The sequence below is a fragment of the Dipodomys merriami genome, unplaced genomic scaffold (assembly GCF_024711535.1).
Source record: "Dipodomys merriami isolate MVZ:Mamm:240054 unplaced genomic scaffold, mDipMer1.0.p SCAF_48, whole genome shotgun sequence".
Lineage (NCBI taxonomy): Eukaryota > Metazoa > Chordata > Mammalia > Rodentia > Heteromyidae > Dipodomys > Dipodomys merriami.
The window spans coordinates 10,951,781-10,978,377 of NW_027206046.1; the positions used below are offsets into that span (position 1 = coordinate 10,951,781).

The following is a 26,597-nucleotide window of genomic DNA, read 5'->3' on the forward strand; positions in this document are numbered from 1 at the left end:
CAGGTAATGGGGGTGCGGCTACTATTTGTGGAGTAGCAAACAGAAGCCTCATAAATTTCTTTTAAAAATAACCAGTTAAGGGTCTGGGAAGGTGGCTCAGTGGTAGAGCGCTTGCCTTGCATGCCTGAGGCCCTGGGTTCAATTCCTCAGCACCACATAAGCAAAAAGAAAAAAGCCGGAAGTGGCGCTGTGGCTCAAGTGGTAGAGCACTAGCCTTGAGCTGAAGAGCTGAGGGACAGCGCCCAGGCCCAGAGTACAGACCCCATGACCGGACCCCAAAATAAATAAATAAATAACCAGTTAAGCCAGGTGCCAGTGGCTCATGTCTGTAATCCTAGCTTTTCAGGAGGCTGAGATCTGAGGATCGTGGTTCAAAGCCAGCTCAGAAAGGAACATCCGTGAGACTCTGACTCCAGTTAATCACCAGAAAACTGAAAGTGGTGTTGGGGCTCAAGTGGTAGAGCATTCACTTGAGCTGAAGAGGCTCAAGGATAGTGCCCAGGCCCAGAGTTCAAGCCCCATGACTGAAAAAAACAAAACATCAGTTAAGTAGCAAGGTGTGATGAGACACTCCTGTAATCAGTCCCAAACTATATGGGACTGAGTTTTTGCAAGGTAGTTTTTCCCAGTCCAAAGACAACCCTGGCAAAGGTATCAAGGAGACCCCAGTGGGGTCTTAGCCTCAGAAAGCTGAGAATCTCAGTCCAAAGCCAGGCCAGGCAGAGGAAAAGACTGTGAGACTTTTACCTCAAATTCACCACCAAAAGGTTGAAAGTGGAAGGATGGCTCAAGTGATGAGTGTCAGCTTTGAGTGAAAAAGCTAAAGGACAGTACCCAGCCCTGAGTTTAAGCCCCAGGACTGGCACAGAATAACACTTAGACATATAATAACAAAATAAAATAACCTGTTCCAGCTACAAAGTCTTGGATCTTGTTTTTTTTTTTTTGATTTTTTGTTTTTTCATTTTTGTTTCTGGTCATGGAGCTTGAACTCTGGGCCTAGATGCTGCCCCTGAACTCTTCAGTTGAAAGCTAGCACTTGAGCCACAGCATCACTTCTGGTTTTCTGGTGGTTAATTGGAAAGAAGAGTCTCATGGACTTTTCTGCCCCGGCTGGCTTGGAACTGCAATCTGCAGATCTCAGCCTCCTAAGTAGCTAGGATTACAGGTGTGAGCCATTGGCACCAGGCTAAAAACTTGGATTTTTGATGCTCAGTATCTCACTTCATTTCTCTCATTGATTTTTCAGTCTTTTACCATCTCTGTTCTGATTTTTGCTGGGTAGCTGATGATACAACTGGAAAAGGGGAGGTTGGACATTATCTCATTTCCTTTACTCCAATAAACTCTTGAGCTAGAGTAACTAAACCTCAAAAAAACAACAACAAAACCCTAACCTTTTCAAAGCTTTTATACACCTACAAAAACCCAAGTAAAGAAAATACCTCATGCATGTATGCATCAGTAGCAGCCAGGGGGAGCTTTGGTTAAACATCAGTTGGTAGACCTTGCTTGTCCCAGGCTTACGTGTAATAAGAATCTCTGTTGAGAATTCAAGGAATTCTAAGCTCATGGCTGGTGGTTTAAAATCAAACAGTTCCTTAGTTTGTAGAGTCACATTTCAAATGCTCAGTAATGATATTTAACTAGTGGCTACAGTATTGGAGTATTTGAATATTTCTATTATCTTAGAATGTGCTATTGGACAGCCATCATGTACACTGTAGTGGGAGCTGGAAGAGTGGAGGTGATCTGCAGATTGTAAAACTTGGAGAGAATCCAAGCACAGAATTATCGAGAGTCCTCCCATAAAGAGACTGCTAAATCAGAGTAAAGGGGTGAGGAATAAAGTTGTAATCCCAGCACTTGGAAATGAGGCAGAAGGATTGGAAGTTGGAGACCAACCTAGGCTGCATAGTGAGATCCTGTCGAAATGAGAAGGAAGAGAAAACATAGGCAAGAAGAGAAACTGAGAAATACATCCTAGGGGTCAAAGGAAGAGAGTTTATAGAAATGAAATATTGGGAATCAACTTTGAACATGCTACAAAGTTGATGCAGAGCAGTGTTGTAAGAGAGCTCTAGGAGTTTACATTTTGTCCAAAAATAATCTTTTAAAATACCAACTCCTTACAGGAAACAACATGCTAGGAGTGAAAATAGCCAACTCCAAAAAGCTTGGACAGTGGTGCCAAGAGAGACTTATCTCACTGTTCCATAACTGGGGCCCACAACTAAGTCTCTATAATCACATTTCCAGGCTTTTGTTTCAGGCCTTCTATAAATTGTGGTGCCACCACAGGCAAAACAGGCAGAGACTGAAAATTTTTCTGTCTCTAGTTCTGGCCCAAACAGCAGATTAATTTTTCCATTATGCATTATGTTTATTGTATCTTTTGTCAGTCATGGGGCCTGAACTCTGGGCCTGGGTGCTTCCCTCAGCTCTTCAACTCAAGGCTAGCGCTCTACCGCTTGAACCACAGCACCACTTCTGGCTTTTTCTGCTTATGTGGTGCTGAGGAATTGAACCTAGGGCCTCATGCATGCAAGGCAAGCACTCTACCTCTGGGCCACATTCCCAGCCCCTCATTTTCTCTTAATGCTGGTATGTTAGGACCCAGAAGTAGGTCTCAAGTTAACTATTACGTAGGAAAGGATGGCTTCCCAGACAGGTCCCCGTAATGGGCTATACATAACCTTTGTTGAGTTTTCCACTTGACCAAAGTCTGTTCCCCAGTAATTCAAACTTGTGACTTTCAGGAACAGATTCCCTTTACTCAAGATACACACACACACACACACACACACACACACACACACACACACACACACACACACAGGCACGCACGCATGCACGCGCGCACACACACACACACACACACACACACACACACACACACACACACACACACACACACACACACACACACACACCCCAGAATGCAAGTTGATTAATTGTTAGATGTACTCATTACCCTAACTTGTACATTTTTCTTTCACTCTGAAGTTCTGCTTAAAGAGAAGGCAAATTTTTAGTTAGATGAGTGTAAGTATAGAATGAAAATGAAAAATAGATTTCCTGAAGTTTTTCCACTGGTCCACCTTGAGACTTTATCAAGACATCTTTGTCCAAGGCTTCTTGAACCCTTTTAAGCATTTCCTTGACTGTTAAATTCTTTCTTTCTCCCAAAAGAAGCTAACAATATTCTGTGTTTATCAGGTTACAACACAGTTCTTCCTGTATTTTTGTTTCCAAATTCAATATCAAGTCTTATAGGATCTTTTTGATTGCTCCTCTTCCTCTTCAGTACCCTTGCCTTCATTTACCTTCACCCTTCTACCAGAGGGCCATCTTACTTTCAAGTTTCTGAGGGATAACTTCTTTAGAACCGTAGAATATGCTATTCAGATGTCAGATAGAAGACTCAGTGTGAAGCCCTGCGACTTGACAAATTAACAAGGTCACTGGGGGAAATCAATGCCACAGTCACTGGAGGAAACAGGTCTGGGAAGACATTGGGAGTGAGGTATGAGTAAATAGAGGCAAGCTCCCCTCCTTGGTATGGCTTGTCTGAGCAGAAAAGGTGTCATAAAGTAGTAATTCCTGTGTAATGATGCAGTAGGCATCGTGGAATCATCCAGAACCATTTGAGGGGGAGCTGACCTGATGCCGATGCTCAGAAAGAAGAAAAGAAGGATTGTGGAAGCGAAATGAAAGGGGCGAAATAGGAGAGGCAGAGCTTCGGAGAAAACAATGCCTTTGTGACTGCAAAGCAGAAAGCAAGGACTTGGAAATAGGATCGGGTGGGAGATTAGAAAGTCAAAAATCCCCTAGACAGAAAGAATCAAGAGTAGCCGCCATGAATGAACTACATTTCCCAGAAATCCTGGGGGGAGGTGTACCCATGGGCGGAAGTGACGTCAGACGCGAGCCGCGACCTTTGAAGGAAAAAAGGGAAGTGCTCCGACGTCGCCGAGGTGGAAGAACGGGGTTAGGTCGGTGAGGGGCGCGGCGGGTCCTAGCTGTGGCCGCGGGCACCTCGGGGCGCGTTTCGTCACAAGGCGGCGGCCGGGGTGCCGGGGCGCTGGGTGGGCAGTGGGCTGGAAGGCGGGCGGCCTCGGCCACCCGGTAATCGCATTTTTCCCGGCGTCTCGTCTGCACAGGGAGCATCATGTCCGCGGAAGTCCCTGAGGCGGCCTCGGCCGAGGAGCAGAAGGTGAGCGGGAGCGGGCCTGCGCGCGGGAATCGGCCTGGACGCGGGATCGGGCCTGGGAGCCGGAACCGGCCTGTGCGCGGGAGCGGGGCTGGGAGCGAGAACGGGCCGCGAGAGGTGGAAGGCGGGTGCCTGGCCCCGGGCACCCTGCCCGCCCGCCCGCCCGCCCGCCACTGCCATTACCGGCCACGAGGGCCAACGTGCTGCGCGTTTGAACGCTTAACGTTGGCTTTTCTCTTGAAACGTGGCTTGGGGTGTGTGTGGGGGGGTAAGGGGGGAAGGCTATGCTTTCGAAGTGGGGTGGGATCACTGCTGTAGCTGCCAGAGCCGGGGTTCCGGTGCCCCGCGAGCCCTCCGACTTTCCCCAGGACCCCCCCCCCCCTTATCCCCTTGGCGCTGGAAGTTGGCGCGCCGCAGCCCCTCGTGGTCCGCTGGCGGAGATGAGAACAGGATTTCCCTTCCAACCTGTGCTGTAGGCCGAGTCGGTGCCGTAAACATTGTGGGTTTCACGTACCCAGCCTGTGAAGTTACGGTGGCAGTACCCGTATTTGTCCTCCTCCACCCCCCTCCCCCTTCTAGGTGAATAATTGTATAGTGTGCCTCTCATCCCTGGCCTAAATAAATGATAGCTGGTGGGATTCGTTCCCATCTATTGTTTGATTAAAATTACAAAGGTTGGTGGTACGTGACTAGGAATCCAAAGCTTCTTACTTTTTCTAAAGGTGCTTACTTTTTTTTTTTTTTTTTAAGTATTCTTAGTTCTTGTAGGGTTGGGTGGAGTTTGTACTCAAGGCTTTACTAGGCAGATGCCTCTACCATTTGAGCCACGCTGCAGAGCCACGCTTTGCCCTGTAGCTGAGATGACAGATTCGTACCACCACCGCCTGGTCTGTTTGTTGAGTTGAAGTCTCTTATGTCTTTTTAGCCAGGCTGGTCTCAAATCAGTATTTTCCCTGATCTCCATCTGTATTTGCTGGAATTACAGATTTTAGGGGGCCCCTGCCTCCCTCCACCCTCCTTTTTAAACTAATTTTAGTTGATCAGGGTTTTTGTGCAAATGGAAATATTTGTTACATCATTTGTAGTATTTTGCTGATAGAAATGTTTCAGAAATACCAATAAACATGAGCCTTTATGTTTATCTGGGCTGGTGCCTGCTCTTCATATCATGAAAATTTCTGCTGTTTTGCCTTCTTCAGTACATGTGACTAAGAAATGAGAAAAACCATGATAACTTCTTTTCTAAATAGAAGTTCCAACAATTTTTTCTTAGGAATTAAACTACTGGATTATTGTAAATGATATTTAGTGTAAAGTTGTATTTTGTAAGAGTTTATGTTTAAGGTTGCATCCATTCCCTGGGAATTGGTGCTCTAAATCCAATGTAGAAGTTCTCTCAACTTTGTTAACTTCTTGAGTAGATTATATTACCTGTAAAGTAACTGAAGAAAGGCAAGAAATCAGCAGTAACATTTTATTTGTCCAAATTACCACATTATCTAGGAGTATCCCAGTGAAAATTATTTGATATTTTTGATGCTTTGTAGAAAGAAAGACTATTTGAGGTGGCCTCTTGCTATGTAGCCCAGATTGGCCTTTTAACTGACTGCTTCTACATAGTCCTTCTCCCCTCCAGTGCTGGGATTTTAGGTATGGGCCAATACACCAGTCTAGAAGGAAGGACTTTTGAAGCAAAAACACTACAAACAAATCATACAGCTTAATGATTACTCTTACCAGTATCCTGAAGTATCTCCTGTTGATGTTGTTAAAATTATTTAGTTATTACTTATTCCATTATTGCTTGGGATTTAAGAACTCAGAAAACAAATCCATTTCTATAGTGTCTTGCCTTAAACACTGAAATCCAACTCAACTTTGACTTAGTACACCATTGTGCACTAAGTATTTTTCTTTGATAGGTTTCTTAATACATCGCCAAACTGGAGTATTGATTTCTAGAATGTAAGTGCTTTTAATTGGAACAGCTTAGTATAGTTCTTAAGAATTGAGGGTGGCTTTAGTGTTTACTTTTAATGATTATGTACATTAAACATTTATTTCAAGTCCCTTGGTTTTAGCTGCTGTAACTAATACCAGCCAGAATGTGTTGGGGATATGAAGTCCTTTCATGAGTTGAAACTTCTGTAGGGAGTTGAGTGCCTGTGGCATGGATACTGGCCTTACCCAGGAGGGAAATATGCAAAGTCATTTACATGTTCCTGGGAGCCAAATCACCTGTTTCTTCCATTTGGAAGAACAGATAAGCAACCTAAAAAAATTGGGTTACTGTCTGCGTGTACCCAGTTGGCCTTTTAATTAAAGCCAAAGTATTCAGCTTCAGGGTTTTATGGCTGGTTAGCCATTGACTCAAAAACAGGTAAACAGCTGGGTTCTTCATGAAATTAGAGCCAAGGAACTGTTTCTGTACCAGCTTAAGAAAATCAGACCTCTGGTTGTTTTTTGGGACGATATTAAATATAAATATATAAACATTAAATGTGTAAGTTCCTACCCTTTATCTAAAACTAAAATTGTATACAAATAAAACCAATCTAAACTATTAAGTGTGGTTGGTGTTTTGATGAAACTGAATTCCAATATACTGAAATTGTAGGCACTGTTAAAAAAAAAAGTATAGGACTTATGTAAGTATGGAAGAACTCAGACTTTGGAGGGGAGCCCTTGGACACCAGTTAGCTATAAATGGGTGATTCTGTAGCCCTAGTGAAGCAAGAACAAAACACTGAAGTTGTCCTTCTAAGAAACCTCATAGACTATCTGTCAACTTTTTGGGGGAAGGGAGTGGTACTGAGATTCACACTCAGCCTCTGCTGGCTTTCTATCACTTGAGCCACACCTCCTGACTGACCACTGTTGCCAAACTAGTACTATTCTGTTACCAACAACAGTGTTAGCTAGTACTGCAGTGAAAAGAGAGACATTGGCTGTAGTAATATAGTTTAAACCTTAGCTTAGACCTATTTAAAATCTGAACAAGACAGGTAAATATGTGTGTATATTCTCATGTGTGTGACGGCTTTTAAATTGTTCCAGGATCTCAGCAAGTTTTCTAGAGATAACCATCAAACTAAGTGAGATGTCTTACAAATGGTAACTAAAGTAGAGCTCTCACGTGAAATATTTCTATTAAAAGCTACACATGGTGCCTTTATGCATAGTGGAAGAGATCTTACACATTGTCACATAACAGCCTTCACTCCTGCTTCTGCTCCAGGTTGTCTCGGAGGCAACCTGGGACTATGGGATGGTACTAGACTTGGTGTCTATCAGGAAGACTGAGATTGGCCCTGCTACTCTCTGGCTGGGTGACCTTGGACAAGTCCTATGTGTGGGCAAGTTTATCTGTCAAAGGGCTGATTCCAACCTCTTTACCTTAGAGTTGAAGCTTCTGTCACATTCCCTGCCTCCTTCCAGAACTCTACTTTTGCCCACGTGGTCCTGCCAAGCTCTTCTGTTCTTCTCTATCAGGACACAGAACCATCTTACCCAAGTGTGTGACTTAAGTGCTGCAAGCCTTTGTCTCCCCTGTAGTGTCTAGCATGGAGTCTTCTCTAAAGCAAATGTCTTTAATCAGGTAGACTTGGTCTCATGTCACAGAACACTGAAAGCCGTAGAAATTTAAACAAGGTTCAGAAGAAGCAGTCCAGCAGTCGGCCAGTGGCTCTAGATTCTGGGAACACAGTCCTTTTTGGCTCATCTCACATTCTATCACATCAGCTCATGATCCAGTATGGCTGACCAAGCTTCACATATCTTAAGTTCCCTTTACCAGCAAAAAGAACAATGAGGGCAAGGGGGCCAAGTGCCGGTGGCTCCCACCTGTAATCCTAGCTACTCAGGAGGATGAGATCTGAGGGTCATGGTTCAAAGCTAGCCCAGACAGGAAAGTCCATAGGAACTCTTATCTCCAGTAAAATACTCAGAAAAAGCTGGAAGTGGTGCTGTGACTCAAGTGGCAGAGTGGTAGCCTTGAGTACAAAGATGCTCAGAGATAGTGCCCAGGCCCTGAGTTCAAGTCCCAGGATCAGAAAAAAAGGGCAAAGAATGTAATAAGATGTGCATGTGTGACTGTCTTAATTTGTGTAAGCACATAATAATACTTGATAACAAAATTGCCTAATGATGCCCTTCTTCATGCATCCCTCATTGCAAGCTGCACAACTATTTCTGATAAAGCAGTTAATAGTGGATGTAAAGTACTTTTTCCCCAGGTTTTATTATTTTTATTTATTTATTTATTTTGTCCGTCGTGGGGCTTGAACTCTGGGCCTGAGTGTTGTCCCTCAGCTCTTCTGCTCAAGGCGAGCGCTCTACCACTTGAGCTACAGCGCCACTTCCGGTTTTCTGGTGGTTTATTGGAGATATGAGTCTCACGGTCTTTCCTGCCCTTGCTGGCTTTGAACCGAGATCCTCAGATCTCAGCCTCCTGAGTAGCTAGGATTACAGGCGTGAGCCACCAGCGCCCAGCTTTTCCCAGGTTTTAAAAAGTGCCATTAATAAAACCGGGTGGTAGAGCGCTTGCCTTGTGCTAAAGCCCCTATGCCCAGAGTTCAAGCTCTATGACTGACCAAAACAAAACAAAACATTAATGACTGGCTTTTTTTGGGTTTTGTTTTTTGTTTTTTTTTTTTTCCCCTGGAGGTGGTTTGGTTTGGTTTGGTTGTTTTGGTGTTACTAGGTGCTCACTCTGTGCCTTCATACTCATACTTCTCCCTGCCCAGCCTCTTTTCTGTTGAGATGGGAGTCTCAAAGACTTTTCTGCTTTGGCCTTCTCAAGTTATTTAGGCATGTCCTACCTTGTCTAGCCATGGGTTGAGCAGGGATCTCTAGAACTTTTCTGTCTGGGCTGGCCTGGAACAGTGATGATCTTCTAGTTTTCAGTCTTGCAAGAAGTTAGGAAATCAGGAATGAGTCAGGAGCAACTGGCACCCAGCTTGGGGCTATTTTGATATGCTATCTCTGGTCACTAGAAAGCTTAAGTATCTTTTCTTTTTCTTCTTTTTCTTTTTCTGTGTGTTATGTGTCCACAGCCAGCCAGGTTCTCTAGTCTTTTCTGTGGCAGACACAGGAAATGTTTAAATATTTGTTTTAGTTATCTTAGCAGTGTGTTGTACAACAAGCAGTTTGTTAAGTTTGCTTTTGTCGTTTGTGTAAGGTTTCAATACTTTCCAACTTCTGTTCCTGAACCTGTATGTTTTATTACCTGAAATGTACTCAAAATAAGCTAAGTCTATAGGAAGTTTCTTAGTCTTATGGAAATAATTGACTTACATTATGTTTGTTCGTTCAGTAGACTTTTATTGAACCCTCACTAAATACCAGGCTGTACAAACAGTAAGGACTTATAAAAGTAACCTTTTTTTTTTCCTCTTTGGGTTGGTCATGGTGCTTGAGCTTGGGACCTGGGTACTGTCCCTGAGTCCTTTTGCTCAAGGCTAGTGCTCTACCACTTTGAGCCATAGCGGCACTTCTGATTTTTTTTTCTGGCGGTTAATTGAAGATAAGAGTTTCACACTTGGGCTGGGAAGGTAGCTCAGTGGTAGAGTGCTTACCTTGAAGGCATGAGGCCCTGGGTTCGATTCCTCAGCACCACATTAGCAGAAAAAGCCTGAAGTGGTGCTTTGGCTCAAGTGGTAGAGCACTCGCCTTGAGCTGAAGAGCTGAGGGACAGCGCCCAGGCCCAGAGTTCAAGCCCCATGAACGACCAAAAAAAGAAAAAAAAAAAGAGTCTCACACTTTCCTGGCCTGGCTGGCTTTGAACCTCAATCCTCATATCTCAGCCTCCTGAGTAGCTTGGATTACAGGCATGAGCCACGAGTGCCCCACTAAAAGTAATCTTTTATAGATACAATATTAGTACCTTCTGTTGGCTTTTTTTAGTCCTTTTAACTTACTTATCCTTTGGTTCCACAATGAACATAGTTGCTGAGCAGTTAAAGGAGAGCTTGCTTAGAATGGTCAGGGTTTTGTTGCTGGGGCTGAATAATTTCTGTTTAAAATTGAAAAATCTTATCATTTAGGTAGAATTATCATTCATCTATAGCATAGCACAAAATAATCCTTAATTTTCTGAGGGTTTTTTTTTTTTAATTGTGTGTATGCTGATAATTGGACCCTGGACCTTAACATGTGCTAGGCAGGTGCATTCTTTTGAATGGCTTTAGAAAGCACGTGCATTTGTAATTTATACTCCACTAACAGAAAAGACTTAGAAACGAATATTGTTTTGGAACAAGTGTACTTATAAAATTAACTATTCTGTAAAATAATATTTTGGATTGTGGCATGGCTCAGTGGTAGGGTGCTTGCCTAGCATATGTGAAACCTGGGGTTTAGTTCCCAGTCCCACCAAAAATAAATAAGTAAAATTTAAGTTTTTGGATTTTGTTTTAAAACATCATGAGCATCTGTAGTTGTTAAGATGTCCTGAGCTTCTGTTTTCTCACATCGTAGCCTATATCCAAAAGAACTCTAACCATGTTCTGCCTTTTCTCGTCTGTGTCATTTTCTAAGCAAATAGCATTCTAGCATCTACTTCTAAAATTTAGTAATCTGTGTAACACAAAGGCATAAGAGTTAAATTTCCGAATCAGATTACAGGTGGTTCACACCTCTAGCTGCTCAGAAAGTGGAGATCCAGAGTATCACCATTCTAAGCCAGCCCAGCATCAACTTTGTGGTGAAACTCTCCCTAGCGCAATCAAGAAAAGACTGCCTCCCCCACAGTATAGCCCCTGCTTTCACTGTATTTGATGTTGGTATAATTTGTGGAGGGGAAGGGGAAAAAAAAATCGTTTAAATAGGGATACAGGTGGACTCATTGCAACAATGAAATGTACAAGTCGTTATGTCCAAAACGAACTTTACCACTTTGGTGGGGTGGGAAGGGGGCGAGGATGGGAAGGGGAAACATGGGAAGGGGAAACAAAGGAGGAGGCTACAATGCTTGATAAGAAATGTACTTATTATCTTGCTCATGTAATTGTAACCCCTCTGTACAGTATTTTCACAATAAAAAAAAAGAAAAGACTGTGCATGTTGGCACATGTCTGTTGTCCCAGCTACAAGGGATCTCTGTCCAGGCTAGCCCAGGCATATGTGACAGAGCCTGTTTGCAAATCTAAAGCAAAAAAGGATATAGAGTTCCTGTCTAGCAATCATAGGCCTTGAGTCCAAGCCTCAGTATTGCCCCCCCAAAAAAACTTTTTCCCTTTTGTTGCTCCTCTGTTTATTTTTGTCTTCACTAATTTCTGGCTTTTATTTTCTTCATTTTCTTTGTGTTCCTTCCTTTGTTCAGAAAGTCCCTGACTCAATACTCGTAGGATCAAACACAAGTATTCATTTGTGCTAGGCAGCCACAATGTCACTGAGCTACAGTCTTCTCTAGCCCTCTTTAAGTTGGATGCACACATGGCTGACTTTCAGCTTCTTTTAAAACAAACCTTTAAGGGAAATTTCTGTATCCTATGAATTTTCCTATGTAGATAATTTTTATTATTCATTAATTCTAAGTATTTTAAATTATTATAACTTTATTTAACCATGAATTATGTTTTTAATTTCCAGGTATTAGGAATTTATTTATGACTCACTTTAACCTAATGAATTGTAGTCATAGATTGTGGACTGAATGAAAATGAACGAGATGGAATTGTTTCATGGCCCCTTTTGTCAGTTTATCAGGCCATTTATGGCTGTTGTGATAATTGACATTTTAGGATTTGATCCACCTTTACTTCTTTTCGGTTATTGTATAAATGTGTCCTGTCCTATTAAACTAGATGTGCTCTCCCTATCCCATCATCATACTCTGATTTCTCTCCACTCTGACCTATAGCCTTGGGCATGCTAGGTAAGCTTTGAGTTATGTCTACAGCTTCTGTTTTATGGAGCTGGAATTTAAACTCAAGCTTGCCAATCTTGTGTTCTACTCCTGAATTCTGCTTTGTATCTTTGAACATGACTAGAGAGATCAATTGATTATCTTACGTGATTTTTATTTATCCTCCATGAAGAGATAGGAGTAGAAACCATTTTGCATCTGTCAAACAGGAAGGAAATGAGTGGGCAGTTAGATTACAGGTTATTAGAAGAGATGGAAGAACTAAAGGGGGAAAGGTAATGTTGCCATAGGTGAAGGATTGCTTTGATTTGGCCTAAAGGAAGCCATGAGTGTGGCTGCTATAAGAGCCCATATTTTGAGATACTACTAGTTTGCAGTAACTCACAGGAGTACTGTTGTCTGTCAGTGCTAGATATCACCAAGATCAGAATGGATTCTTTGCCTGACACCTTTTCATCTGGTGGCGATGTCATTGGCAGGACCTAATGGGAGCTCAGAGTCCAGGAAGAGAAAGTGGAATGGGTCAAATGCCGTGGACACAACACAGCCACTACTTCATCCGTTTTTCATACCTGTAGCTGCCTGCATGTCAGTGAGTGTCCAGCCATTCAAATTTGCCAGTCAGTAAGGGCCGGCAATTGTCACATCTGCAAATGGTTAAGGATGGTTTTGTATGATTCATGACGAGTATTACAGGAGTCTTGTAGATCTACATCAAGTATCATTATCTTTTCCCTCTTGGGGTTAGGTACAACAACTAAACATTTAAATAAGGTAGGAAGCTTTTAAACAGAGACCTACCTACCATTATGTTCTCCCCCGCCCTCTCCCCCCCACTACTGGAGTTTGACTCAGCCTCACCCTTGTTAGGCAGGTGCTCTACCACCTGAGCCACAAGTCCCCAGACTTGTCTCGCTTTGCTTTGCTTTATTTTGAGATGGGATTTTATTGAGTATTACCCAGGCAGGTCTAGACTTCCTGGGTTCAATTGTTCATCCTGCCTCACTCTGAGTAAATGGGATTACAGATGTGAGTCACTGTGTTTGGCTTAACTTGTTCTTTTTTTTTTTTTTTGGTCCGGTCGTGGGGCCTGAACTCTGGGCCTGGGCGCTGTCCCTCAGCTCTTCAGCTCAAGGCTAGCACTCTACCACTTGAGCCACAGCACCACTTCCGGCTTTTTCCTTTTTGCTTATGTGGTGCTGAGGAATCGAACCCAGGGCCTCAGGCATGCAAGGCAAGCTCTCTACCACTGAGCCACCTTCCCAGCCCAACTTGTTCATTTTTCTAGAAAATGTTCTAAACCTAAATACTATTTCAGTTGTATTGTTTTGCCTAAGATTTGTTTTTTGTTTTTTGTTCCTGTCCTGAGGCTTAACTCAGAGCCTTCCAGGTCCTCTCCCTGAGCTTTCTTTGCTCAAGACTAGCACTTGAGCCACAGCTTTTTGGTGGCTAATTGGAGATAAATCTCATGAACTTTGCTGCTTGGATGAGCTTCAAACTCTGATCTCTGATCTCAGCCTCCTGAGTTGCTAGGATTATAGGCCTAAGCCAGTGGTGTTCAGCTGCCCCAGGACTTTTGTTTTTTTGTACCAGACCTGGAGCTTGAATTAAGAGCCTGCAGCACTGTCCCTGAACTGCTTTTTGCTCAAGGCTAGTACTCTACCACTGGAGCCACAACACCACTTCTGGCTTTTTCTGTTTATGTGGTACTGAGACTAGAACCCAGGACTTCATGCATGCTAAACAAGCACTCTACCACCAAGCCACATTCCCAGCTTGCCCAAACACTTTTTTTTATTCATTTATTTATTTTTCTTATTGTAAAAATACTGTACAGAGGGGTTAGAATTACATGAGCAAGGTAATGAGTACATTTCTTAAGCATTATTGCCTCCTCCTTTGTTTCCCCTTCCCATCCCTGCCCATCCCCCGTGTGTCTCCCCCCTTTGCCCAAGCACTTTTAATTGAACATATTTAAAGTCATATAAAATATACAGAAATGTTTCTTGTGGGAAAACTGCCATAATACTGTACAACTTTGTTTTTGCATGTGTGTGTGTGCGCGCATGTACATACATGTTACAGGCTAGGCTTGGGGCTTGAACTCAGAGCCTGGACGTTTCTTTTGCTCAAGTCTAGCACCCTAATCACTTGAGCCACTGATGATCTTTCACATCATAGCCTTCTTAGTAGCTCAGTTTACATGTGTAAGCCATAGATGCCTGGCTATTTTTGTGGGTTTTTTGGTGTGTTTTTTGTTCTTTGGTTAGTTGTAGGACCTGAATTCAGGGCTTGGGCACTGTCCCTGAGCTCATTTTGCTCAAGGCTAGTGCTCTACCACCTTGAGCCACAGAGCCATTTCTGTTTTTTCTAGTGGTTAATTAGATGTGAGTCTTATTGGCTTTCCTGACCCAGTAGGCTTTCAACCTCCATCCTTGGATCTCAGCCTCCTGAGTAGGAAGGATTACAGACGTGAGCCACCAGAGCCTGGCTTTTTAAAACATTAGCACCAATTGTTTGTACAAGGGAATTACATTTTGCTATGTCCATATATGCATACAACTTCCTTTCCTTATATAAAATGAGAGAAGTCTCTGGAAAGGAGGGAAATTCTTACCTACATATTAAAATGTTTAAGAAATACCCTTTCTACTTAAGGAACTCTTGTTTCAAGTCAAAATAAGAAGTGGAGAGCTCTCATTTTCTATGCCTGGGCAGAGCTTATTTTTTGCAAATGTAGATCTTGAATAAAGTCCTATTGCTTGAAGGTGCTAGGTTACAAATCAACCTCCAGTCCTTTTTCACTTTTGCTTTTAAAGTTAGCTAGGTGTACAGGGGTAACCCAAGAGTAGGCTCCTCCTTCCAATTCCTCTTCTAAATGTTAGCACTAGGAGAACTGGTGGGCTGGGGTAGAGGTGTACATGAAGTGGCCCCACCAAGCCAGCTGTCCTGGCCTCGTCCACCTTCCTACACTGTTAGCATTCAGTTGGTGTACTTTCTGCAGCTTTTGTTGGTAGTAAAGCATAGTCACACTGTCTGACATGCAGATTAGGTTCTTAAAAGGAAGGCAAAAACCACTCATAACTAAAATCACTCTTGAGAAACTCAAACTCCTAAAGAAGGGACAATACTCTGCCATCCATTTTCACTAGGTCAAGTAGTCCCTTTTTTGTCTAGTATTTAAACATACAGCTAGGGTGCTTACCACTGACAGAGGTAGCAAGCTTGTGCTAGAGGGCTTTGTTGTTGTTGTTTTAGCACTCCAGTGATAAGACCGTATGTTATTCTCACACACTGAAACGTATCTGAGCATTAGGACAAAAGTGAACATGCAGTCCATGCAGTCTTACATCACTTCCCTTATACTTGAACTCTCTTGAGGGTACATATGTTTTTTCATTTGCTTAGAGAGAGAGAGAGAGAGAGAGAGAGAGTGTGTGTGTGTGTGTGTGTGTGTAACTGAGGATTGACTTCAGGGCCTCACACTTGCTAAGCAGGTACCCTACTACTTGAGCCATGACTCTAGCCCAGGGCACACCCTTAAGTCTTGTAATTGAATTTTGGTTAAATCCTGTGAGTGAATGATGTAACCACTGTAAAGAGATTGGTAATCAACATAGATGTGTGAAACTGGAGCATAAAAGAGTAGAAGCCAAGTGCTAGTGGCTCTTGTCTGTAATCTTAGCTACTCAGAAGACTTGTCTTTAACCAGCAAAAAGCAGGAAGTAGAGCTGTTGCTCAAGTGGTATAGTACCAGCCTGGAAAGAAAAAAGCCAAGTGAGCTGAAGCTCTAAGTTCAGGCTCCACGCCTTGCACAGACACAAAAGAAAAAAGAGTAAGTAGAACACTTGAGGCAGGAAGGGAGCCTGTACATATAAAAAGGGCCCTACAGGGCTGGGAAGGTGGCTCAGTAGTAGACTGCTTGCCTTGCATGTATGAGGCCCTGGGTTCAATTCCTCAGCATCACATAAGCAGAAAAAGCCAGAAGTAGTGCTGTGGCTTAGTGGTAGAGCACTAGCCTTGAGCTGAAGAGCAGAGGGACAGCGCCCAGGCCCAGAGTTCAGGTCCCTGAAGACAAAAAAAAAGTATGAAATAATTTTGAGGAAAATCTGTGCCAAAAATGTGGGCTGTTAGGTTTTCAATTCCTAGATGAATTATTTACTTGCTATATAAAAATAGTTGGTTTGACATTTATGGACTTAACATTTCTACTTTGGACTATGCATAAATTACCCAGAAGAATTGAAATGTGCCAGGGTGTGATTTTGCTGATGTGATATGCAGAAACAAGTCCATTAGCTAGACACTGCCTTGCCAGCTAATCCACCTCCCCATCACAGGACAGTTTTGTCTCTTAATTCATCTTCTTGTGCAATACCTGCCATGAGGTGATAAATCCTACTGCACTTTGAAAGAATGGAGACTAAGTCAGTAAAAAGAAATAGGCTCAAGATTGACAGGATGAGCCTGGCACTGGTGGCTTACACCTGTCAGTGTAATCCTAGCTGCTCAGGCTGAGATCTGAGGATCACAATTCAAAGCCAGCCTGAGCAGAAAAGTCTGTGAGACTCTTATCTCTAATAATAAACTTCAGAAAAAGCCAGAAGTGGCGCTGTGGCTCAAGTGATAGAGTGCTGTCCTTGAGCACAGATTGGCTCGGGGATAGCACCCAGACCCTGAATTGAAGCCCTATGGTAGAAAAAAAAAAAAAAAAAAAAAGATTTGTTGGATGTAGCTCATTTATGGAGCACTTGCCTACACGAGTGAGGTCTTGACTTGGTTCAACACTACTGAACCAAACCAAAGCAAAAATATTGGGCAGTTTTGTCAGAAAAGTTGTTTTGTTTTTTTGCCGGTCCTGGGGCTTGAACTCTGGGCCTGGGTGCTGTTCCTGAGTTTATTTTTGCTCAAGGAGAACACACCAGCTTTTTAGTAGTTTATTGGAGATAAAAGTCTCATGGACTTTCCTGCCCAGGCTGGCTTCGAACCACACAATCCTCAGATCCCAGCCTCCTGAGTAGCAAGGATTACAGCCACTGTGCCCGGCTGAAAAGATAGTTTCCTACTTTAAAGAATGCAACCTTTAACATAAAGATTTTTTATTTATTATTTTATTTTATTTATTTTTGGGCCCGGTCGTGGGGCCTGAACTCTGGGCCTGGGCGCTGTCCCTCAGCTCTTCAGCTCAAGGCTAGCTCTCTACCACTTGAGCCATAACGCCACTTCCAGCTTTTTTTTTTCTTATGTGGTACTGAGGAATCGAACCCAGGGCCTCATGCATACAAGGCAAGGGCTCTACCACTGAGCCACCTTCCCAGCCCTATTTTATTTTTTTTAAGTAGCTAGCTTGCTTTTTCTTTTTGGCAGTGCTGGGGATCACACCCAGAGGTTTTTCCCTTGCATATGTTAAGCAAGTGCTCTATTACTCAGCTACAACCCCAACCTAGATGGGAGGAATAAAGAAAATTTGTCTCTTTTGCAAATATTAAGGTCTTCTGTATTTATTCAGGAAAAAATATGCAAAGAAGTACACTGTTGTTAATTCTAGTAAAGAATTTTAGGATTCCTACATAAATTTTGGACAACTAAGAAGTTGAAAAGATCTTTTTGATTTTAACAGGATAATCTCTAAATATAGACAATGAGCTGAAGAGTTCCATAGAAGGTGACTAACTATAAATGTATTCTACATAACTGGAAAGTAATGGCAAGGAAGACTTTAGAGCTGAGCTATCCTGATATTTTTATCCAGTGTGTGGGGTGTTCCACATGCATCACAGCTATAATAGAGCTGTCACATGGGACATTTGAAAAACAAGACAGAGACGTCTTAAAGGTTTCTGGGTTTAATTTCTTAGTTAGATGCTATGTTCACTGGCATCTAAAATCAGAATCCAGATATTAAGAAGTGAATTACTTTAACTAATTGTTTTAGAGAGGTAATTTGTTTGAAATTATTTCAGGAAATGGAAGATAAAGTGACTAGTCCAGAGAAAGCTGAAGAAGCAAAATTAAAAGCAAGATATCCTCACCTGGGACAGAAGCCTGGGGGTTCAGATTTTCTAAGGAAACGATTACAGAAAGGGGTAAGTTGCATGTAGATAAATGTTCAGCTATATGAAGTCAGTGTGCCATAAGAGATGTGAAATAAATGCATATTTCACTCTACTTAATGGTGTGTGTGTGTGTGTGTATAAAGTTCATTTTTCAGTGTTTTTACTGGGTTCACTTCATAAATGTGAAGAAAGAATAATAAAAGCAATGTTTTTAATTATAAATTATTCCACATGTAGCATATTACAGATAATGGAACCCATGTACCATTATTTAGATTTACTCTTTGTAAGGAAGTAAGTGTAGATTAATTCAAGCCTACCCTGTGTTTCATTTATAATGCTTTTCTCCAAAAGCAACTGCTATCCAGAAACTGGAATTTTATCTTGCCACCTGTATTTTTTTTAGCCTTGCCTGTTTTAAAGGTGATTCCTACTCCCGTATAAAGCTTTAAAATATTTATTTGGGTGAAATGATCACTTGTAAAACCACAGTTTTTAGTATCTTCTTTAGGTCATGTGTTTTACAGTCAGCATAACTTTTAATACAATTTACATGTTGTAATTTCAGTAGCCCAAATTAAAAGAAAAAATAAAATAGGGCTCCATTTTCAGCTTAAGCACATGTAAATTAACTATATAGGAGCAAAGAAGTATTTATATGTGTGTGTGTGTGTGTGTGTGTGTATTTATATATGTGGAAGGAAATTATTTGCTGAATGAGGTACCAATCCTGTTTCTTTTTAAATACACTGGAACCTGCTGCTTTCATAGAAAAATATGTCTGAGAATGGAGCATGAGTCACTCCACAGTTACATATGAGCTGTTTTCCAAATCAGAATTCCAGAAGAAAAGAATATTTTAACAAATGATGTTTATGTGTTCAAAAATAGAACACTTTTCTTTACTCTTACATAAAATAACACAGATTTGAAGTAAAAATCAAAATTAAAAATATAAAAAATACAAAATTCCATCCAGTTAGACATTAGTACCAAAAAAATTAGTAACTTTTAAATGTACAAGGAAACCATTACAGCACAAGAAAACGTTAGTTAAAAGATTTAAACAAAGGAAATGTAATTATTAAAGCAAATATCCCTATTAGTATTCAGTGAAATGTAAATTATGGATAATATATGTATAGTTAAACTAAGAAAATATTTTTTTGGTGAGGTTGGAATTGAATGAAATTAGTATTAGTATGCTCTTTCTTTTGTGTAAACAAAAGCATTTCTCTTTGGAAAATGGTATTAAGATTTTTAAAAAATGCCTGCATTCTTTGAGTGAATAATCTCTTATGAATTAATCCAAAGTAACAATTCAATTAGAGGAAAGAGTATTTTAAGTTAATATTTTTTCCTGTATCTTTTTTTTTTCTGTTTCATTTTTTTTAATTTAATTTTTTTTCCTGTATCTCTAACTGTAATTAGAAGCAGTGTAAGTATTCAACAGGAATATTTAATGAGTTGTCATGAATGAATAAAATAGAATATTTAACATCTTTAGTTTCACTGTTTCAGAGGGATGGATTAAAATTTCTAATTGTCTTAGGTCCTCCTCTTGAGGTTTATATTATAAAGTTAATATTATATAACATATTAAACTTTCACCAAAAAGACCTTGTACATTATGGCCATGTAGACCACTCTCCAGTCCTGTCTAGCATATTTTCCTGTATACGTCGAGTTTGTGAAGTCCACTGAGGATACAGTTGTAAGAAACACAGCTTTGATGCTAAACATTATTACTTAGGTGATTAGTATTGTATAACAGTAACTAAATACCAATGCAAGCTTCTAAATTTGAGAGGAAGCTTTTCTAAGGTTTTTATCCAGAATATGGGTTTTAAGTTTTAGGTATTTTTATTTAGAAACAAAAAATGAGAAATTTTTAGAGGCTGTTAATATCCATTAGACTGTGTTGGATCCCAATATGATAAACATCAGTCTAGTATCATTTGACAATCTTTGTACCATAGTCTCTACTGAATCTCTGTACAGAGTTACTTAGTAACCTATTCTGTTTGTCAAACATTGACAATAAATCTTAACTCATCTCTAAGCACAATAATGGAATTGAATTATTTCCCCTAGGTAGGATAGGCTAATCTACAGCTAAGTGATACCATTATGATGTTTGCTAACAATAAAATTGCTGTCACTAGAAGCTAAATTCATTATGTTAAAGAGATCTGCCTAAAATTTGCACTGTATGTTACATTTCCCACTTGGTACTTTTGACAGGAAGAAATTTGTGAGGCGGGTGTGTCCTCCTCCAGATGCCTCTAAACTCAGAAGCAGCTCTTTAATACACAGTGCATCTGAGTTCTCGCTTTTTTTTTTGTCGCCCACCTCCCCTCTCATTTTAAACATCATGCAGAAATGGAGCTGCAACAGCCTCAGCAGGGCCTGACCCCAAGTTCATCATTACTGTTCCATAGTGTACCCTTTGGGTATACTTTGGGGTACCATGGAAAGACGAGATGTGGCTCATCAAAGTGTAACCCCTAGAGAGAAACAACTGATGAGGTCTTTTTCCTGGACCACTTGAAGATCTTAGGAGTTTCTAGCTACTGGATTTTACTGCATGACATGTCCCTGAAATCTTTTGAGAGAATTTTAATCCTGTTTACTTTTGGTCCAGGCCATCATTATGCTCTTTTACTTCCTTTATGGCTAACTCCAGAATGAGGTAACAGTCCCCTCTTTTGAGCACTTAGGGCCTTGTATTGTTTAGCTAGTATTAGATAATGGATTATTCACTTGGTTATTTCCTTCAACTCTTACACTGTGCCTCATGGATAACAGGCACTCAGTACAACAGTCAAAAGTCGGAACTCAAGAAAATAAGTGGGTTTTTTTGGTCTGGAAGTCAGTCTTGATTAAGTTATTAGGGCTGTAATCTTCATCTGTCACCATAATAATCTGTATTTTATTGATGAACAGCTACCTTATTTCTTCCTCCAAATAAAAGGAACCATAGTTGTATTTAACTCTGCACCTTGTTAAAAAAACAGGAAGTGTAATGGGATAGGGGGTTAATGTATAGAGAGTTTAGTTCTTCCATTACCTTAGCATTTATATTTTTAATCTTAATTTTTTGAGCTGCCCTTGTTTGATTACTGATTTAAATTTTTTATTTGTTTTTTTTGGTCGGTCGTGGGGCTTGAACTCTGGGCTCGGGCGCTGGCTGTCCCTGTGCTCTTCAGCTCAAGGCGAGCGCTCTACCACTTGAGCCACAGCGCCATTTCCGGTTTTCTAGTGGTTTATTTGAGATAAGAATCTCACGGACTTTCCTGCCCTGGCTGGCTTTGAACTGTGATACTCAGTGCTCAGCCTCCTGAGTAGCTAGGATTATAGGCGTGAGCCACTGGTGCCCGGCTGTGATTTAAATTTTTATATATTTTTTTATTGTAAAGATACTGTACAGAGGGGTTACAGTTACATGAGTACCTTTCCTACAGAGCATGGTTACCCCCTCCGGTGTTTCCCCTACCATCCCTTCTTTCCCCACCTCTCCAACTCCCCCCCCAAGTTGTAAAGTTCTTTTTCACATAGTGTCTTGTACATGATTTAAATTTTTGCAGAAATGTTAATCCTAGTACCAACAACTAAACAGGATTGAGGGAGTGAGTGGCACATCCTTAAATGCAAGTTGATGAATTGCATGTTTTTATGTTTTAATCATTTAAGCAAGAATTTTTCCCAGATAGTTGTGTTTAGACATGAAGGCTCCCCCCCCCCCCAATCCAGCACACTTTATTCCCATGTGGTTTGATGTCAGACTTTTGGGGGTTTTATAGTAGAGCCAGCACAGGTCCAGTAAGCCTGGAGGTGGTATCCCTGCCTGACATCTCAGGCTTATGCTTGAACTCTGTACAGAGATGTAAGCAGTTTTGTCTTAACGAACCTCCTGTTGAAATTTACTCTGACCAGCTCATTTCCTGCTGTCAATGTAAGGTCACATCTACATCTTAAATCAGTCTGATGGTATATGGAAGTTTTTTTTCTTTTTCTTTTCTTCTCTTTTTTTTTTTTTTTGGCGGTTGTGGGGCTTAAACTCTGGGCCTGGGCGCTGTCCCTCAGCTCTTCAGCTCAAGGCGAGCGCTCTACCACTTGAGCTACAGCGCCACTTCCGGTTTTCTGGTGGTTTATTGGAGATAGGAGTCTCATGGTCTCTCCTGCCCAGGCTGGCTTTGAACCGCGATCCTCAGATCTCAGCCTCCTGAGTAGCTAAGATTACAGGCGTGAGCCACCGGCGCCCGGCTTCTTTTTTTTTTTTTTTTTAAACCGGTCCTGGGACTTGAACTCAGAGCCTGGGCATTGTCCCTGAGCTGCTTTTGCTCAAGCACTCTTATCACTTGAGCCCCAGCTCTAGTGTTTATGTGGTATTGAGGAATCAAACCTAGGGCTCCATGTGTGCTAGGCAAGCACTCTACCACTAAGGCACATTCCCAACCCCATGGAAGCTTTTTAAACTCTAACCTGTGTTTGTTTATTACTTGCAGCAAAAATATTTTGATTCTGGAGATTACAACATGGCTAAAGCCAAGATGAAGAACAAGCAACTGCCCACTGCAGCTCCAGACAAGACAGAGGTCACTGGGGACCACATTCCCACTCCACAGGACCTTCCTCAGCGGAAACCATCCCTCGTCGCTAGCAAGCTGGCTGGCTGATTAAAAGAGCTGAACTGCATGAATCTTCTAATTCCCATTATTCCTCCTTAATATGTTACTTATCCACTTCTGTTTCTTTTCATTCACTAAGTCTTTTGAGACTGACAGCTTTGCAGGTAGCGGTAGTGTGTGCTGCTATTGTAAGGGACTGTTCTTTTGTAGAGGTTTTGATTAGCTTAACAGTGCACTGATGAGAAGGACATGTTAGAACAACATAAGTAATCTACTTGAAAATAATTGTGTATTTTACCTAACTTCTAATGTAGGACTGGTTCCAACAACTAACAAAGCAAGTTGTACCATTTTAATGTTCTGACTTTTCTTTCTCCATCTTAATTATATCTTCATATGCTAACTCCTGTTTAATATGACCTCTGTTGTTTTTATTTCTTTTGTATTTCCTTCTGGATTTTGTAAAATGGAAGTTTAAGACCACAAGTTGGAAGAAAAGTCACATACCCAAACACAAGTTAATGGGGCTCCAAAAGATTGGAATAACTGTGTTTAATGGCCTTCAACCTGTCTCAGCGTTCACAGTAGAATCTCCCTTGGGCAATATTTGTCCATTCCAGTATAACTTGTATGGCTTCAGTGCTTAGCAGCTGTTGGTGAAGTTTGTCCCCCATTTTGTGGCATTACAACCCTTTCATGGTGGAAGATGTGAATGAAGCGTGCATGTGCAATGACTGTGTTGCATTCACTTTTGTGCCATTTTTGTAAATACAAGTTTTGCACAACCTTTCACAAATGTCTGTGTTAATTTCACATATTGGAAAGTAGATAATGTGCCAACCAGAAGCACAAGAGTTCCTTTTTAAAACAAAAAACAGCAAACAACAAACTATGTCCTTACAGCTTTTGTATAATAAAAATAGTTTACAATTTGGGGCTTATAGAATACCAAACTGAAGTCTTGGCTCGGTCTGCCATAGAATTAAGCTTTTTCATTTGCTACTAATATCCCTGACTTTCAGTGGCCTTGTGCAAATGTGGTATATTGCTTAGGCATATCTTTTGTCCTGTGCAGAATGTATCAGTTTGAAAATTACAATTCGTATAATTTATATAAACTTTCTAAATGTAAGCTTGTTACTTCCACACTCAACTTTAGGGACACTAAAGGGCTTGCATATTATGCCACCTCCCCCTACCCCCATCTCCCTATTTTCTTTACTCTTTGGCTGTTGGCTGTTTGGTTTTATATGAAAGCATAAGTGGACACTGTCTTTTATAACAATAATTACGTTTTCTAACTTCTCAGTTAACCACTCTTAATCCCTCATTGCTAATATTTGACAGTTATTTAAATAAAAGGAATTTTGGGTTTTTTTTTTGCAATGCTGGGTGTCACGCTCAGTACCATCCACCTGCTAGGCAAAGCACTCTCACTGAGCTATAGCTTCGGTTCTATAGGAACTTTACAGTGAAGTATAGTTGCAAAGATGCACAGGAAACTGTCATGAGAAGCATTCTAAGAGAATTTAGGTAGGCCTGTGACAATTAATTTACATGGTAGATAAAATTCATATTAAATCATTTTGGTAATTGCTTCTGTCAATGGCATTTTAATAAAGTACCAATTTACTTTTATTTGTGGTTTCTCTAGTGAGAATTGTACAAGACTTTGTTGGGACAAATTCTCTCAGCACCCTTCTCCCAGGTTTGGTGCCGTAGCTTAATAAGGGTCCGCAGCCTGGATGATAAGTGTTTTTTTCTTCATTTGGACTTGCACATGCCCACAACCCCCTTCCTCCCAATATAGGATCCAGGAATCTTTCCCAGGTCCTCCATTTGTATAACCTGCTTTCCCATGATCCCATACAACAGTAGATAGGTAGATAGTGCATTGAACTAATAAGCACCTGTGCTCAAAGTCTGGTTGTCCTATTCCAACCATCTCCAAAACAGTACTGTGCTCATTCATAATCCTATGGCTTAGTTATATTTGTAACAAATGAGCAAGTAGATTATTCTGCCATATAGTGTATAACTCACTATAGGATCAATTTAAGAATTAAAAAAAAAACTGGAGTAAAATTCCTATTATCTCTAGTCGGGTTGTTGTAGGGTTTTTTGTTTGTTTTTGTTTTCCATGAATATTGGCATCAGACAATGTATCTGAAAGATAAGAGAAACAGTTGTTTCTGACCCTAAGAGGACTCCCATAGTTTATGATAAGTGACTTGACATATGCTTGAGTTTTAATTTGTAAAATGCAGTGCTAAATAATCTACCTCAAAGCTGGCTGAGGGTCTGTGAAAAGAGTTAAGTGCCCCAAATCAAAGACTGTTGGTTGTCTCTAGTAAAAGTAAATTTCCTCATTAAGCCAACCTGCCTTCTATAAAGTCACAGTGTTTAAAAAAAAAAAAAAATCTCAGGATTTTCCATTAGGAAAGACCTGTTAAGGATTTTAAAGTGTAATTGCTTAGCCTCCATTATTGGTGCTGGAGATGGGAGTTTCCAATTTTGTATATTTTTTTGTTGTTGTGCTTCAGTGCTGAGTTTACTGACATTCTTAGTTCTTGGGGCATCATTTTGATAAGATGAGCATTATCCATTTCTGTTTAGAGCTGTGGTTTGAGAAATGGTTCATGGTTAGAGTCATCATCCTGTTTGCCATAGACTGATGTTAGAGAACACCAAGATAACAAATACTTCATGAAAACTGGCTTAAGTCTGAAATTACTTGTTTCGTGTCCAGTAGTTTCTACTTTTGATAGTATGGATTTGGGAAAAAAAATAAACAGTTCTTGGAAAGTTGCAATATAATCATTTTTGGTGAATTGGTAGGAACATGTTTATAGTCTTTGAATTACTTGGTTATCTTGTGCTGCTGACCTAAATATATGTCTTAAGACTATTCAAGGCATTCCTCATTAAGGCCTCTGTGTGTTAATTCAACAGTTCCAATTAGTTGTTTTTACTTGCTGTAACACAAATATACCTCTGAATATTTATCGATATTTTTTACTCAGTCAGACTTGTATTCTTGGAAATAGTCTTTATCAAAACCAAACTGTATTTAATCTCTTCAAATTGTGCTTTAAAACTATTGTCTGGTGATGGTAGTCTATGGAAAGAACTCGGAGTGGTTACCAAAACAGCTTCCAACAACATTCACACAGATTTGCATCCCTCTTCATTTTCCTGCTTTTTTTGGTCTCATCCTCTCCCACCTAAATCCCTGTGTATTCCTAGAGACCACTGTTGGCACTCAGTAAATGGCTAATGAAATTATTGGTCCTTAGTAGCCTTTCCAATATGCCAGTTTGGGACGTTACAAAATTTCCAAAACATCTTCCTGATCTGGATATGAACTGACGGGAGCCACTGTCCCAGTTCAAACTCAGCACACACTGCCAGCCTTCCCCGTCTCTTCCCTATGCCCTACTGCACCTTAGAAAATTAGGATCAAGTCTTACAGGTAACACCACTTTTGGATACTTACTAGTTTCAGCCTTCAGAGTTATTTTTACAGATTGTTGAATACCATGATGGCCATTTAGTGCTCTGTTATTTGCCAACTAAACAGCAAGAAAACATCTTAATTCCTTTCATATTGCACCCTCAAATCTTCCCGCACCAAGACCATTTTGTTTTGCCACAGGATACTTGGCCTGTATTAAAAAGGCCTGGAAGCCTTTTATTTATTTATTTTTTTGTTAAACATGTATACAAAGTTGGCAGTTGATGCTGAAATTTGTTGATAGCTCTCCACAATTATACATGTGAAATATCCAAGAAAAGAAATAAATTGGTCTACCTAATTTTTATTGATTCAA

General features: G+C 40.8%; 1 protein-coding gene across 3 annotated transcripts; it reads left to right on the forward strand.

Moving 5' to 3' along the window:
* Nucleotides 1-3,899: 3,899 nt before the first annotated feature.
* On the forward strand, nt 3,900-26,597 carry Arpp19 (cAMP regulated phosphoprotein 19). Of its 3 annotated transcripts, XM_069995383.1 has the most exons (4): nt 3,900-3,995; nt 4,164-4,216; nt 18,044-18,166; nt 22,645-26,597. In XM_069995383.1, exons 1-4 carry the CDS (start codon nt 3,905-3,907, stop codon nt 22,813-22,815), a joined length of 438 nt encoding a protein of 145 aa, XP_069851484.1. In that variant the 5' UTR covers nt 3,900-3,904; the 3' UTR covers nt 22,816-26,597. The 3 variants fall into 3 exon arrangements, with proteins under 3 accessions (XP_069851484.1, XP_069851486.1, XP_069851485.1); XM_069995385.1 differs by lacking the exons at nt 3,900-3,995; nt 4,164-4,216 and adding an exon at nt 12,583-12,672; XM_069995384.1 differs by lacking the exons at nt 3,900-3,995; nt 4,164-4,216 and adding an exon at nt 17,839-17,916.